Source organism: Vigna umbellata, chromosome 2, assembly GCF_029865625.1.
Source record: "Vigna umbellata cultivar VRB3 chromosome 2, Vumbellata_1.0, whole genome shotgun sequence".
NCBI lineage: Eukaryota > Viridiplantae > Streptophyta > Magnoliopsida > Fabales > Fabaceae > Vigna > Vigna umbellata.
Window position 1 is genome coordinate 48,550,466 of NC_142166.1, and position 16,464 is coordinate 48,566,929.

General features: G+C 34.7%; 2 protein-coding genes, 1 non-coding gene and 1 pseudogene across 4 annotated transcripts; 3 read left to right on the top strand and 1 right to left on the bottom strand.

Moving 5' to 3' along the window:
• The first annotated feature begins 2,009 nt into the window (after positions 1 to 2,009).
• LOC124840199 (uncharacterized) lies at positions 2,010 to 7,311 on the top strand. 2 transcript variants are annotated; one of them, XM_047316213.2, is made up of 6 exons: positions 2,010 to 2,291; positions 2,371 to 2,642; positions 2,818 to 2,907; positions 3,030 to 3,101; positions 3,300 to 3,419; positions 5,961 to 7,311. In XM_047316213.2, the coding sequence occupies exons 1-6, from the start codon at positions 2,048 to 2,050 to the stop codon at positions 7,077 to 7,079; spliced, it is 1,917 nt and encodes a 638-aa protein (XP_047172169.1). In that variant the 5' UTR covers positions 2,010 to 2,047; the 3' UTR covers positions 7,080 to 7,311. The 2 variants fall into 2 exon arrangements, with proteins under 2 accessions (XP_047172169.1, XP_087963368.1); XM_088107242.1 differs by having other exon boundaries at positions 2,404 to 2,642.
• Positions 7,312 to 8,564: 1,253 nt separating this feature from the next.
• Positions 8,565 to 10,232, top strand: LOC124840205 (BRISC/BRCA1-A complex protein). The gene is made up of 4 exons (XM_047316218.2): positions 8,565 to 8,911; positions 8,998 to 9,156; positions 9,267 to 9,629; positions 10,001 to 10,232. Exons 1-3 carry the CDS (start codon positions 8,633 to 8,635, stop codon positions 9,621 to 9,623), a joined length of 795 nt encoding a protein of 264 aa, XP_047172174.1. The 5' UTR covers positions 8,565 to 8,632; the 3' UTR covers positions 9,624 to 9,629; positions 10,001 to 10,232.
• A 2,423-nt stretch (positions 10,233 to 12,655) lies between these two features.
• LOC124840208 (U6 spliceosomal RNA) lies at positions 12,656 to 12,758 on the bottom strand. The gene has a single exon (XR_007029018.1). It is a non-coding gene; the product is annotated as a U6 spliceosomal RNA (small nuclear RNA).
• Positions 12,759 to 15,345: 2,587 nt separating this feature from the next.
• LOC124840207 (U6 spliceosomal RNA) lies at positions 15,346 to 15,404 on the top strand (annotated as a pseudogene).
• Positions 15,405 to 16,464: the final 1,060 nt, after the last annotated feature.

A 16,464-nucleotide genomic window follows, 5' to 3' on the forward strand; every position in this document is an offset into this window, starting at 1 on the left:
TTTTGTAATTGAAACAAAAGGAAATAAATGAAAAACAAGTATAAAGTGATGGAGATAACATGTGATAACTCAAAGCAGTGTAATGAGGATGGAGATTACAAGTGAAACATATACTTTTACCGAGGGCAATGGAAATATCATATTGAACTATTGGAGTTGGAGGGGGTGCATGAGTGGACACTATAAGAGAGTGACCTGGTGGACAATAGGGAATTTATCAATGAATATACACTTGAAAAGGTCGGGATCTACAGGTATACTAGACATAGTAGGAGGATCACAAATAATTAGGATAATGAGTTGGTCAATTGGAGACTCAAAAGGAGAAGGACTCAACTAAAGTACAAGGGAAGATTCAATAAAAGTGACATAAGCTAAAATGAAATAGAGGTTAAGCGAATTGTGGTTTAGTGAATCTAATGAGATACATTTATGCCACCTAACATAATTTATCAAGATTAGGACCACAATTGTAAACAAAACATGCGAATCCAAAGACTCTAAATGTTAGAGAACAAAGAAGTTCATGAGAAAATAAAATAGAATAAGAAATTTTGTTATTTTAACCCAAAATCAATGAGGAGCCTCTGAGTGAATTAAATTTGTTTTAGTTGTTTTAATGAGATGTTTATTCTTTCTCTCAATAAACTCAATTTACTGATGTGTATAAGCACATGAAGTTTGATGAAGAGTGTCATGAGAATCCATAAATTTTTAAAGAATGAGAAAGATTCTCATGAGCATTGTCGTTGCACAAAGTTTGAATAAACACTCTAAATGAATTTTTAATTTCATTGTAAGATTATTGAAACATAAAAAACAACTCAAAACAATCTCTCATCAATAAAAGTGTCAAAGTACTATAATCCTAAACTTGATTTAACACAAATTGATCTCAAAATGTCATAATGAACTAAGATGAGGGAATAACCTCCATGGATGAAGGAGGAGATCCAAGAAGAAGAGGGAGAACTTCCCATCACATTTTGATTAAGGTGACTTACATAACCTTTTCTTGAGGCAAAGTCTAATATTTGGAGCTCAAATATTATAATTAACGTTATCTAATTCGTCATTCCACAAATGCACATTAACATAATTGATATAAATGGACAAATTAGATGTAAGAATAATAAAATTATGCATAAATAATTGTAAAGAGAAAGTAATATTAAGAGAGATAATAAACCTTAAAAAAGGTGAAAATTCAAACGAATATCAATCATGATGAAAGTTAGAGATTTGAAAAGAGAATGAAAAGTCAAGTCGAATGATGATGGTTGTCGCCAAAGAGGACACCATACATACCACCACACGTAAGAGGGAGAGACAACAACAACAAAGATTGGGATGACGTGTCAATGTGCATTGGAGCTTCAATTGCTTGACTTTTATGGTGCGATGGTCTCTTAGGCAAGACAAACAAATCTATAGTATCATTGGTCCAAATAACAAGAACAATAATAGTGATAACGACTACGCAATGAAAATATAAAATTGAACGATAATAACACAATTGGGATGAAAAAACAAGATGAAAAGACAAAAAAACAAAAAAAAACTATAACTAATATTGTATATAATTAAACGTGACTCAAATAATATATTAAAATAAACCAAATCTCTAATTTTAATGAATTATATATAATTTATTTTATTTTAATACATATTAGAGTTACGTTATTGTTAGAGTGAATATATTGTTCAAAGATGTTCATATAAATATATATAAATTTTCTAATGAATCTCACAGATATATATTTTTTAATAAAAATAATAGATAAAATATTATGATTAAAAATTATCTTTATTTGTTGTTGTTTATTTATACACAGAAACACCCGTAAAAAGTGAAATAAAGTCGGAATTCTATGGATGACGTAAAAACGCCTCATTATTTTATTTTGGTTGTGCAAGACAAGCTATGTAAAATATCTTTTATTTTTTTCTCTACTACCTCACCCAGGGATCACACTAGCCACCACTATAAATTATAAATAATCTCACAGCCCCTCTTACACACCTAACATCTTTAGGGTTTGTGCCAATGGCGGACGAAACCCACTATTCATCTCCCAACGACTCTGCGCCCCTCAAACGCAAGTATGATGACCAATCCTCTGACAGACCCACCGGCTTCTCGGCAGGCCCCGCCACCGGCATCGAGCTCGCCAAGCAGCGTGCTCAAGAAGTCGCTGCCCGCCTCCTCAGCGTTGCTCCTCCTCCCCCGCTTGACGCCAAGCGTCCCAAATCAGATAACGGTGCTCCTACCTCCGGCTTCGATTCTTACGGTAACTAACTATCCCTCTCTGCTCCACACTTTTTCTAGTTTAGGTTAGGGTTTATAAACTCTGATTTCAATGAACATAGATGCGAAGCCTCAGTATTCTGCCGTTCCTCCAGTCTCCTACAGTCACCAAGGAACGAGCAAGAAGATTGATATTCCTAACGGCCGTGTTGGTGTGATTATTGGCAAAAGTGGAGAAACCATTAAATATCTTCAGTTGCAGTCTGGTGCCAAAATTCAAGTTACTCGCGATATGGACGCAGACCCTAATTCTGCTACCAGGACCGTTGAGCTTATGGGCACTCCCGAGGCAATTGCCTCTGCAGAGAAACTCATTAATGAAGTTCTTGCTGAGGTTAAAAACATTTTATACTTCTCATTTTCTTTTTCTGTCAATCACAAATGGATTATATTTGGTTTATCATAGATTTTGATGTTGTGATAATCTTACCAAGGAGAAGTGTTTCCTGATAAACTTCTCAAATGTTTAATTATTGCAATATATATGGTGATAACCTCTTTTATACCAGGCTGAATCTGGAGGCTCTGGAATTGTTGCTCGAAGACTGACAGGACAAGCTGGGTCAGATGAATTTGTTATGAGAATTCCAAATAATAAGGTGTGAAAGGCAGATTTGTTGAAGTGTATGCTTTGTACAATGTCATGAGTGATTCCCTTGTTCAGGTATGAGGTTCTTCTTCTGTCTGTTTGGGTTAATATGTTTATTGTGGACATCTTCAGGTTGGCCTTATTATTGGCAAAGGTGGAGAAACCATAAAGAATATGCAAGCTTCTACTGGCGCACGGATTCAGGTTTTTACTTATAATTGATATGCAAAACACGGTTCTCTTATTTGTGTATTAGACATAGGTGATTTTCCCTTATGGTGTTCTTACTGTAGCCTTGAGATTGTTACTAATTTGATAAGAGATTGTGATAACTGCCAACTTTCATAACTTGGAAATTTCTATCGGAGTTCCTTGTGACTAACGTTCATATGCTTGTTTCAGGTCATACCTCTGCATCTTCCTCCAGGTGACACATCAACTGAAAGAACATTAAAGATTGATGGGACACCTGAGCAAATTGAGTCTGCAAAGGAGTTGGTTAATCAAATCATTAGCGGCGAGGTATGTTAATGGTGCTTCTTTTTGCCACATTTGGCTTAGGCATATCTACCTGGTTATGCCAAGTCTAGTTCAGTGTTTAGAATAGTTGGTTTTCTACTTGGTTTTGTTCTATGTATGTTGCACAATCTATTTATCTTCTAGACTGTTTTGATCAAACTAGGTTAATTTATGTGCAAGCTTTATGTGATTGTTGTGTGAATACTGTGTGCTTGTCATTGCCTGTTGGATCTTTTTATTTTTTTATGATATTGAAATATAAAATTACATCTGATTGATCCTTGTTGCTTGATACATGTTTTCTGTACTTTCTCCGATTTGTTTCTTTACAGGTAAAAAGTTCGTTTGGTAAATCATGTGATGGTTTTTACTTTAGTTTGCATAAATGATTTTTATTCTGTTCATATTAATTAATTTATTGTTCTTATTAATGATATACCATAGCACTATGACCATTATTACTTAACAGTGTATATTATTGATGTTTTGATCTGGAATGAAGAAGCTTAGCTGTATGATAATTATTAGTTAACTTGATGCGTATTCTGGATGCATTGATATCTCTCCCAAAGCAGCTTAGCTGATAGTGTCTGTTTATGGAAGTAGTGATTTCTTCAGAGCCTAACGTGCCTTTGGCAAGTGGTTTCTATTATATGATACTTAAATATTGATACGACCTCTGTTGCCCATTGTATTGTTCTCAAAAGAAAATTAGTACATAATTTCATATTGTGCAAGTGTTTTAAGACTTTTACAAAGTAATTCACTAAGGTAGAAAAGAAACTAAGTCACTAGTGGCTGTTATGATGTTCTTGCTTGTAATATCCAACTCTCTTCAGTGTAGTCTCGTCAGCTCGCCTTTTGGAAATATGTTTAGTGAGACGTTCACTGCTATTGCCGTCATTTATTAGCTGTTATGTGGTGTGAACAACTGTATAGTATCTTGTTTGATTAAAAGTCTTGACATACTAGCAATATGTGCCTTTCTTTATGTTTAGTCTCGGATTAGGTGATGGTCATTAACTTTCAGGGTCTTTCTAATTATGACTTGTAAGGTGCGTACTTATGTTTGTGCATGAGTATTGTGCTCTGTATAATTAGCTAATACGTCTTATCCATTATCTCTTTTATCCATCCACAAACCAATGACTTTGGTAGCAATATTTGAGAATTAGACTCAGTTTTCTTGACTAAGATACCATACTTTTACAAAGACCGTATTTTAACTGTGGTGTAGTTTTGCACCTGGCCCAGTGCTTTGGCGAGTTTCCTCTTTCGTTTTTATTGGTTTAAATTACTGGGGCTTCGAAGGCTACTGTTATTATGAAATATTTTGGTCCAGATGGATACTCACTGAGATTATAGTCTCTCGACGTTGGAATATGCTTATTAATTGTGTATCCTATGACTGATGTTGTTATTGGGACTGTTGTAGGGTTAGTGTCTATTGGACCATTGGTGACACCAACATGAATCCATTTGTTGGTGTTCCCTCAACATGCCCTGGTATGGTTCTAAATCTCAGTTTTGATATTTATTATCAAGGGCAGTAAGTCTCCTACTATATTTTTTGACTATGGTGTCATTATTAGATTGAATATTGAATTGTATTGAAATAGTTTTCAACTACCAAGTGGTTTTCAGTTCATTTCTCAAAAGAACCTTTATGTACTTGGAATAGTATTTTATCCTCGTATGTTATACTGGACTTACATTTGGCATAGGTAATCTGAGACGTGCCCATTGTGCTGCACTTTAATTATTTTCTCTATTCTATATTTTTGTCCAGTTTTAAATAGTAGTTTTCTTAACTAACCAGTTATCTACAAGATTTCTGTCTTTGTCTGTTGTACATTTTGTGCTACTTCTATTCTGCTTCATCATTCCATTATTTTTCTTTTTCTTATTAGTTGTTCACTTAAATAACATTTAATTTGAACTTTGAATTCGTGATCCTGAGGTTGAATTATTAGATTGGGTTGTACAGAGGTTGAGAGGATGTACATGGGAGCACAAAAAAATTGTCTCGACAGTCTGTATATTTCTATTTAGAGTTGAGCCGTCATCTTAATACATTGTTAAATATCTGTAGTCCAGTCAGACTTGTTCAATTAATATGAATACTAGTATTATATTGTATATTGAATAGCGTAACAATTGGAGTAAGATCTTGCATATTTTGAGATACTATATGACGGATTGCCTTTTCAAGGCAATAAATATTGAATGCTTGTTTGCTTCTATGGTCTGTGCTTTCTCTTGTACCCATCCAATTCGAATAGGGAAAGGGTGTGCTTCTGCTGGAGTAACTCAGTTTTATCACGAACCAGTACGGTATGTAGGTATTCATATCCCTTTCTGATCATGTATGCAACCTGTTAATGCTAGATAACATACCCTTTATATCGTATTCATTATATGTTGATTTCTGCATTTGTAAGTTTAACCTGTGTACGTGTGCATATGTTGCTTTCTGTACTTGTCTGATGTAGAAACTTGGTTGAGTTCACTCCCTTTATTTTTGTTTTCTATTTGTCTGCACAGAATCGACTTAGAAATCCTTCAATGTCTGGTGGGTATCCTCAGCAAGGCTACCAATCTCGACCACCCTCTAACTGGGGTCCCCCTGCACCAATGCAGCAACCTGGTTATGGCTATGTGCAACCTGGAGCATATTCTGGTCCATCACCTCAATATAACATGCCTCAGCCACCATATTCAGGCTATCCTCCCCAACAACCAGGTGGATATTCCACCAATTGGGACCAGTCTTCTGCACCACCTCATCAACAGTCTACTCATGCTGGCGGCTATGATTACTATAGTCAACAACCACAGCAACCACAAAATCCTGGAGGTCCTGCACCTCCAGCTGATGGCTCTGCATACAATTATAGTCAACCACCTTCATCTGCTTATAGCCAACCGGGACAGGGTTATGCTCAGGACAGCTATAATGCATATAATGCACAATCTCATTCGGGGTATGGACAACCACCAACATATGATCAGCAACAAGGCTATGGCTCCGCTACTGGCTATGGTAGTGGGAATAACCAAGCACAAGAGGGCCACACTGCAAGCTATGCGTCGCAGGGAGATTCAGGCCAAGCTCCATCTACCCAACCGACCACCATTGCACAACAAGCTTATCCTACCAGCCAACAGCCCAGCTCAAACACTGCCAACTACCCACCTCAGGGAACTCCTCAGTCAGGTTATGGGGTTCCCCCAACATCCCAAGCTGCTTATGGAAGTCAACCACAGCCAGGTTATGGACCTGGTTATGGAGCCCCTCAATCTCAGAAACCAAGTGGCAATCCTCCTGTTTACGGACAGTCGCAGTCACCCAGTGCGGTAGGAGGCTATGGTCAGTCAGCATATCCTGCTCAGCCTCCACCTTCCGGTTATACTCAACCCCAAGCAGAAACTGGTGCCCAGAGAGCACCTCCATCGGGCTATGTTGCAGGGCAACCAGGTTATGGTTCATATGGTGCACCTCAGGGAGGCCAGCCTGCTTATGGTCAGGCGCCGCCTCCATACAGTAACAGTTCTTATGGTGCTGGTTATACTCAGGCTCCGACCTATACTGCCGATGGTAATGGCAGTGGGAATACTCAGCCTCCCCAAACAACCGCTGCCAAAACTTCGCCCCAGACTTAATATTTTTCCCCCCTCCCTCTTTTTCATGGACTTCTTTTTAGTGGTGTTTTGTAGTTGTTTATTCTACTCACCTATGTAGCATTGCAATGTTTAGATGTAAGGGTTCGTGTACTGAAATTTCCTACATGTTGAATATTTTTGTATGGTTAAATTGGATCTCATGGTGATGGCAGCATTTGAAGAAATGGGGAGCTTAATTTAAGTTGCCAAACCATGTGTTGATTTTCATTTAGTTCTTAGTGAGTTCAACTGACTTCTTCGTAGAATTTACGGTATTAAATATTTTTTTGGACGAGTTATTTACAACTTTTGAACTGTTTAATTGTGCAAGTGTTTTTCTTTTTGAATTATTGTGGTCATAAATTGTTTTCTAATAATTGTTGAGAATGACTATGTCTGTGTCATAATGAATGTGTGAAAGTCTTTCACTCTGTCTTTCATTTCCATTTCTTTTTTTTCTCTCCTTCGTTTTTAGTTCCTTTTTTTTTCATTTATTTCACTCGAAGTGTGCTCGATGATTAAACAGTTTATCACCACGTTAAAATGTAAAGAAGTTTCAAATAATATACACAAAGATACAACTTTTTCGGGGTTTAATAATTCATTGCTCTTGAAATGATCCCTGGTAAATTATTCTTTGAATATTTCTTTAAGAGGGCGAGTTCCCATATGAGAAAATTTGCTTCTTCATTGCTGTAGAGTTGGAATGAGAGATACTGAAGCAAAAGGAGACGGGAGTACTTTTACTCTCAGGTACTGTGACGAGTAACATACTACTAGCCGTTTACAATTTAAATCAACAAGAATACAAGCCAACATTTACATATGAAATCTCTCTAAGTTCAAAGGGTTCAAACTCAAAACAAACCTCACAAGCGAGAGTGTGCTTATAACTAATTCCTCTTTATTTCAACTCATTCGATTTCGATAAGGATCCCCAGCATCCTCAATGTAATTGACAGGTATACCATGGGCACTGAAAAATATCACTGCCTGCCTAATATATAGATAGAAAGAACTAGATACATCTCATGGTCTTCATTTTATGGAAGAAGTCATGTTGAAAGCAGTCAATAAAATAATAATCTACCTCTTCTGCTCAGCGATCGACTTAATATAACCTCGTTGATACCAGAAGTTTATAACGGAAACAGGAACCATACACAAATACTCATCTTGTCTGAATTAAATCATATCAGTAAACAAAGCCGTAACGAACTCATAGTTTCTTTATTTTTTAAAAATAATAATAATAATTACTACGTAAAATACAGTAAATGGTTTATAATTTGTTTTTTGGATGAAATAATGTATTTTTTCAATTTTAAATATAATGTTAATGATTATAGTTTAGGATAAAAGTATTTTAAATTAAATATGTATTATTTATGAGTTATAAGCAGTAAACGTAAAAAAATTAGGAATAGAAGAAGCAGTTGAAAATGAGATGAAAATTTGAAATTGGGATTATATAAGAGGGATAATGGGAGGGGTGAGAAGAAATCAGGAATAGAAGAAGATCAGGAATCAGAGAGAGATAGAGAGAACGAGAGATGGAGGGAATTGAAGGAGATGGCCGTGGAAGGGGTGAGGGAAGCAGCAACAGATACAGTCTGAAACCCTCGCGAGTTGCGAACGAAGATATTCTGATTTGCCTGGACGTAGGTCCTCAGTGCCTCGTCGAGATGAAAGGGGCCACCGGACCCAACGGCAGACCCCTCACCCGATTGGACTCCGTCAAGCAAGCCATCATTCTCTTCGTCAATGCCAAGCTCACCATCAACCCCCAACACCGTTTCGCCTTCGCAACTCTCTCCAACACCATCTCCTGGGTTTCTTTCCACCATAACCTATTTTTCCCCTTCAATTTAATCAATCATTTGCTTTTTAGGGTTTTTAATTTTAATTCTGATTACAGGTGCGGAAAGACTTCACCTCTGACATCGACTCAACAATCGCTGCAATGCGTGTCATTTCAGCTTCTTCTTCCGCCGGCCCACCCGATCTCACCGTTTTGTTCGGATTGGCCGCTCATGAAGCCAAGAAATCCCGTGTGCAGGGTCGCATCTTTAGAGTTGTAAGTGTTTTTCATGGCTACGATTAACATCACACAATCACACAATCACGCAATCGTATTTATGATTGTGAATCCTAACATGCAATCTTCTACGTGCCACTCCATTGTAGATTCTGTTGTACTGCAGATCATCAGAGCGACCACAGTATCAGTGGCCGGTGAACCAGAAGGTGTTCACATTGGATGTGATGTACCTTCATGATAAGCCTGGTCCTGATAATTGCCCCCAGGAGGTTTATGATACACTAGTGGAGGCACTTGAACATGTTAGTGAATATGAGGGGTTTATCTTGGAGAGTGGACAGAGTTTGGCACGTGTTCTATTCCGTCACATCCTCACACTCCTGTCCCATCCTCAACAGCGTTGTATCCAGGAGTATCTTGACATTCCAAAGTCAATTGCAAAGAAGGTTCCTCAGGTGGAGCCTATGGCCACCGAAGATACCGCTCCGATAGCCACCCAATAACACAATGTAATTGCATACTTACTTCCGTAATCTCTTTTCAGTTGTTTTTTTCATGTGAATGTTGATGTGATGTTAATGATGTATAAGTTATGTTCAATAATTTATAACCTGATACGGGAGAGGAGGGTTTCAGGAGTTTGTTCCATGTATCAGGTTTAGATCCTTTTGTCTTGTTCAGGAGTTTGTTCCATGTATCAGGTTTAGATCCTTTTGTCTTGTTTAGTTTAGTTTAACTTATCCTGTTCACTTTTCAAAGGTTATTCTTACGGTTGAAAATCTGTATGCATTGTCAATTGCTCAGTTCACAGGTGCTATGCTGACATTCAAAAGATTATTCTCCATGGGAAATGTAATTTTCTTTTTCATTTCAATTTCAGGAATCGGAAAGTGGATTGCCTTGCACGCAGTCAACCTCTCAAGGGCAATGGAATATGATCACATAACAAAGTTGGAGTCTTTTTGTTTCTGTGATTGTTACTAGCATGAACAATTTCTGATTTTGGATTCAATTCCCACAACCCACTTTCTTGTTCTCAAATGTATCACAAGTGTACTATAGTTTAGGCATGGTAATATGTAGACAAGTGTTTTCTATTTCATTTGGCAACACCGAATGTCTAAACGGTAGTAGTATTTATAAAATCACAACAACATAAAATTACTATGCGTTTATTATTAAAAAAATTGAATTAAGTGATAAAAAACCATTATCAATTTGAAAAGATAAAAAATAAAAAAATTACACAAATACGATTTCAATTGTTGTACGTCTAACTACTACATGATTTAAAAAATAAAAAATAGATGTGATTTTAATTATTTGAAAAAGTAGTAGAGATTCATATGATTACATACTACTTTGTAAAATGTTAAGCTTAAAATTACGTAATAAAATACGACTTTTTTTAATGAAAATCTATAATGAAATTGGAGCATCTTGTTGATTATTTAGGTAATTTTAAATTTATCCATTCTACTAATTTTTTCTAATAAATGGCAACGGGTTAATTCTTTAACCTATACTGTGTAGTACACATACATCTTCCTCCGTCTTTAGTAAAATTCCTTTATTTCTTGTTGATCCATAAATACCTAATTCATTCTTCAGATACTTACGATTGTTTTTTAAAATTCTTGAAATTGATTAATACCCTTAATTTAATTGATAATAGTTTGAAAGTGGCTACCAAATCAAATATTGTTTTTTAAATATGTAAGTATTTTTTATTTATTATGACAACCACATTTATACCCAACCTTTCACATCTTTTTTTTGGCACTCTTGAGGCTGGCAAACCCTAAACAGAACATAAATAAAAGATTGCAAGATTTATAAAACTCGTGACTCCGTGAATCTAAAGAAAAAATTATCTGCCGGCAACAATACTAATCATTATTCACATAGAATTTTAATAATAAGATTTAATAATGAAGTTTAATATACTTTATTATTAAACATATATTCGTTTTTTTAACACGTTGTATCAAAAGTACTCAAGTTTTTAAATTTTTTATATAGAATAAAATTGGATGGACAAAAATAAACTTAAAAATGAAATAACCCTCTGCATTTGTAAGTTCATGGTAATCACGCTTAAGTCTTCCGTATTTTGTGATTCTAATGTGTCATTAAATATTTTATTTACAAAATTGTATTAGACAGGATTGATAATTAATTACTGCTCTGAAAATCTATCAGCTAAATGCTTTGTCTAACTAAAACTAGCACACGAAATTATTTTTTTGAGTACATTATTTATTAGCCATTTTACGAAAATTAATCAAAAAAATTAGATAAAAAACACTGAACATTTCTCTCACTTTTTGCAATTCATCCATTTATCACTTCACCCATTTTAACCCACAATTGAAGAGAGCTACAGCATACGTATATAATTTAGGTTGTTTTTTTTAGAAAGGAATCATTTGAGAGAGGTGGAATAGATGAATTAGAAAGTGAAATTTGTAGTGTTTTTATTTTTAAATATTCAGAAGTTATTGAGTGAATTTGAAAATAAAATTTATAAAAGATTTGGCTAATGTAATAAAATAAATTATTTTAATAAATAATATTTTTTTAAAAATATTAATTGAAATAAAAAAGATATCAAACTGATTCTCACAGTCTTAAAATCAATTCCAACCACCACAACACAAGTTTCTCTTCATTTTTTTTCAAACAGTGGAATCGATTTTGACAAATCTAGTTTTCTGCTAACTTACATGAATGTTATTCCTACTATGTCCAAAAACAATATTCATGTTAAAAGCACTTGTTATAACATGAATCTCCCAATTACATTCTTTCAATAGCCTCTTAGTATTTGAAAAGAACAGAAATCGTTTTTCAAATCATCGCTTATTATTCTCATTAATTAGTAATTCCATGCAAAAGAAGAGAACCTTACTCTTAACAGACAAACTGAGACCTTTTTTAACAACAAAATGAGAAAATGGGATTTGGTATGGCTACAAAGTGCAGCATTTTCAATTAAAATAAGAACAACCTTAAACTTCTTTTGTCACTGTGATGATGCAATGAATATTTCATTGCAGTATAGCCGACTGCATGCACTTGTGTAATCTTCTTGTTCCACCATAAAAAAAAAAATCTACTGAGGGTGAAACCACTGAAGCAAGGGATATAAAATTTGAAAAAGGTAACTATAGATAGATTGTAAGGAATACAACCTAATTTTTTATCAGTAAGTTTGTCTGTTTCTACCTTAGCTTTGGTGTAGATAAAACATTAGAACTGCATATAAAGTCTAAGACTCTTCACACATATGTATATGCGGCTATCCAAACCACCTATGAGATGTAATATATTATGTAGCAAAAGATACACAAACACAATTACATAATGATATGGATTCTGAAAAACATTTGGGGAGTGAAATCATACTCTTGCTATGAAAAGAAAAGAAAACAAATAAAGGGAAACTTCCTGAGTTTACAAAAACCTCATAAAAAATTGTATGCTTGTATTGAACTATGCAATATGCTGAGCTTCGCAGTAAAAAAAATATAAAAAAAATTTGGACCATTTCTCGATTTGTGCGTGTCATCCTTGCGCAGGGGCCATGCTAATCTTCTCTGTATCGTTCCAATTTTATCGGATGTCCCCGAAGGGACAAACCCTATGGGCGGAATTTCATTTATAAACATTGAAACTTTAATATTTTTAAACGATGTGGGACTTAAATGGAATGAGACCACTTACCTTTAAAGAAATGAAGAAGAAACAGAAGGCGCAGTCTGAAGAAAAAGAATCTTGAAGCAATGTTGAGGATCCATTGGAAGCAAAGTAGAAGATCTCTCTGAATGCAAACGCAGTGAGTTGAGTCCAGAAATGATCGATGAAAGAAGATCAAAGTATTTCAATTCGTAGCCATGATGACTCTGCTCTACACACTGCACACCCTACACTACTCATGTCAAATACCACTTTCAGCATTAATGCTCCAAATTTTTTAAATTTTTGTGTTGACTTGTTCGTTCGACATCTATCACACTTAATTAAATATATTTTATTTATTGAGAAAATAAAGATGAGATTGGTGAAGAATGAACAGTTGTATTGTTTGAATTAATTTTTTTTATTTTAAATGAATTTAAAATTAAAGTTCGTTTATTATATAATAAGTACAGATACGATTATATTAAAAAATATTTTAATGGATAAAATTAAATAATTATTATTTTATTTTTAGAGATAAATATGATATAAATTTTATTATTATTGGCTTAAAATTTAATGAAATAGGATAAAGAAAACTAACAGAATAAAAAAATGTATAAGAAATGGAATAAAGAAAAACAAAATAATAATTTCGTGAGGCTAGAATCGATTATTTGCAAGAAAATAATGAAGTTTTAGACTTCTCGTTACATTTCGTGGGGCCAGAATCTTTATTTTACATTGCACAGTAAATCTTCCTTATCTCAAATTTTTTTAAAGATAATAATAATTTGATAATATTTTTTTGACGACATTTTAATCTATATGTGTCATCTGTAATTGGTTCATGTTGTTGTTTATGATTATTATTATTGATTATGAAATAATTTTAGACCAATAATAGAATGACATATAATGTTAAAATGTTAAAAAATTATTGTTAAAATATCATTATCCTTTTTTAAATACAAAATTTATCCATTTACACATTATACAAGTGATACAAACATATTCAAAATGTTTACTAAGAATGTGTTAACTTTGGGTAAATTAAGATAAATTTGAGTGAATGAATTTTAATTATATTTTTTAAAATATTTGAAAGTAAAATAAATAAATTTAAGAGGAAAATTTACGAATATTTGTGAGTAATTTAACTTATATATTATAAATAAAATAATTTAATAGATTAAAAGTGTAAGATTATTATTTATCTTTATAATTAAAATTAATATATTATCATTATTTAATAATAATAATATTATTTATTATTATTATTATTTATTATTATCATTATTATAATACTAATTATTTATTAATATTATTATTTATTATTGTTATTATTTATTATTATTAGTATTTATTATTATTATTATTGTTTAATATATTATTATTAGTATATTTTTTATTATGAATTTTTATTATGAATTATTATTATAATTATTTATTATATATATGATGTTTCATTTTCAAGATAATCGGTTTCCTTCCAAAAACCAATTCTCATTTACTTGTTTCACCAATCAGCTTCATCTTCAACACAAAGGAATCGGTTTTCTTTCAATCCAGAATCGATTCCCATCTACTCGTTTCACCATAATCGGCAGCTTCCTCTGTAGAAAATCGAACCTTTTGTTCGGTCTCTTCCTCTTCTTCTCCGTGCTTAGGCTTACTGGATCACGAAACTCTCATCAACGCGATCTTCCTAGAGAAGCTGTTGCTTGTTGTTCGTCTGCACATCGATTTCGGAATCGATTCTCAACCAAGTTAATAGTACCAACGGTGTTGCCAAGGGAACTCAAAACGGAGGTGACGATTGACTCTTGATCTCGCGATGTGGACTCCTCTGACACATGACAGTCACATCTCCAATCAGAAACCCCATAACACTGGACGATGGTGAGCATGTCAGGAATGAAAAAAAAAAGGTCAATTTTATAAACGAAACACTACATTTATACAAATCCTTTACCTATGCGAGGATAAAAGATGCTCTTTCTTTCTCATTCCAACTCCACGTATCTACACAAATCCTTCAATAAAAACACAAAAATCGGTGAGTAATCATTCCTCCTCACCAACAAAAAATCTTTAAAAGCAATCGCAACAGAAGAGAAAGGAAATAATAATTATATTTAAATGAAAAAAGTATTTTATTATTTCAAATTAATAATATATACTATCAAGTTATATTAATACTGAAGAAGAGATATGTCAAAATGTCGCATCAAAAGTAAGGTGCAGAATCTGCAGAGCAGAGTTATGAATAGGACTACCTATAGATAGATGATGATAGTGGCTAGATATTCTTTTTTTCAAAATTATACTGAGACAGAGAAATGTAACTTACTTCTTGCTTGGTTCCTGTGGATCTTTTCTCCTTCCTTGCACAGATTCAGAGAAAATTTCCTCGGTGAGATACTACTACTTATATTTTGTTAAGTAGCAACTAGGTGTTTTATTTTGATCCCATTATGTCCCACACTGACTAGACACGCAATGATAACAGGGTTTATAAGCAATTTCAAAACAGATGACATTGTCCCTTCGGGGACATCCGATAAAATTGGAACGATACAGAGAAGATTAGCATGGCCCCTACCTGGACTTTGGTCCTGTCACTGTATTTATAAGCAAAATAAAAATAACCACCTTACCTAAAAATGTGGTTAGTGGCTTTGATAAATATCTTAACTGTCTAAAATATCTAAGATATGCTATTGGCCGATCGATGTTGGCACAAACCGATCGGTCTCCTTCTTGACGAGGGAGGATGTACCTGGCTTTCGGCCTTGGCTTTGTATTTATAATTTACCTCATGGATCCTAAGTTGATATAAGCCCAATAAAATATAAACAGAATAAGATATAAACAGATTACCTGAATATCCGGTTGGTTGTTTGTAACCACTCGGTTAATATTTTATACTGTACACTATGCCCCCCAAGTCCGAGTTAAGCGTTTGGCTTTAGCCGTGGTTAACTATAGGACTGACGAGTTTGAGGGAGGCTGCGTTTGCGGAACTGAAAGCGTTTTACCGCTCGTCCTTCCACAGGAACCGAGAGGAATTTACCTCTCGGTCTTCTACGTTAACCGAGAAGGCTTTACCTCTCGACCTTCAACATTAACTGAGCGGGATTTACCGCTCGTCCTTCAACATGAACCGAGAGGGATTTACCTCTCGGGCTTCGACATTAACCGAGCGGGATTTACCGCTCGTCCTTCAACATGAACCGAGAGGGATTTACCTCTCGGCCTTTGACATTAACCGAGCGGGATTTACCGCTCGTCCTTCAACATGAACCGAGAGGGATTTACCTCTCGGCCCTCGACATTAACCGGGATTTACCGCTCGTCCTTCAACATGAACCGAGAGGGATTTACCTCTCGGGCTTCGACATTAACTGAGCGGGATTTACCGCTCGTCCTTCAACATGAACCGAGAGGGATTTACCTCTCGGCCTTTGACATTAACCGAGCGGGATTTACCGCTCGTCCTTCAACATGAACCGAGAGGAATTTACCTCTCGGCCTTCGACTTTATCCGAGCGGGATTTACCGCTCGTCCTTCAACATGAACCGAGAGGGATTTACCTCTCGGCCTTTGACATTAACCGAGCGGGATTTACTGCTCGTCCTTCAACATGAACCGAGAGGGAT

Excerpts from the sequence above, each read along its gene's own strand:
- LOC124840199 (XM_047316213.2), top strand. The coding sequence starts at position 2,048 with ATGGCGGACGAAACCCACTATTCATCTCCCAACGACTCTGCGCCCCTC. Across the intron at positions 2,643-2,817 it reads TTAATGAAGTTCTTGCTGAG|GCTGAATCTGGAGGCTCTGG; the intron begins GTTAAAAACATT and ends CTTTTATACCAG. Across the intron at positions 3,420-5,960 it reads ATCAAATCATTAGCGGCGAG|AATCGACTTAGAAATCCTTC; the intron begins GTATGTTAATGG and ends TTGTCTGCACAG.
- LOC124840205 (XM_047316218.2), top strand. The coding sequence starts at position 8,633 with ATGGAGGGAATTGAAGGAGATGGCCGTGGAAGGGGTGAGGGAAGCAGC. Across the intron at positions 8,912-8,997 it reads TCTCCAACACCATCTCCTGG|GTGCGGAAAGACTTCACCTC; the intron begins GTTTCTTTCCAC and ends TTCTGATTACAG. Across the intron at positions 9,157-9,266 it reads AGGGTCGCATCTTTAGAGTT|ATTCTGTTGTACTGCAGATC; the intron begins GTAAGTGTTTTT and ends ACTCCATTGTAG.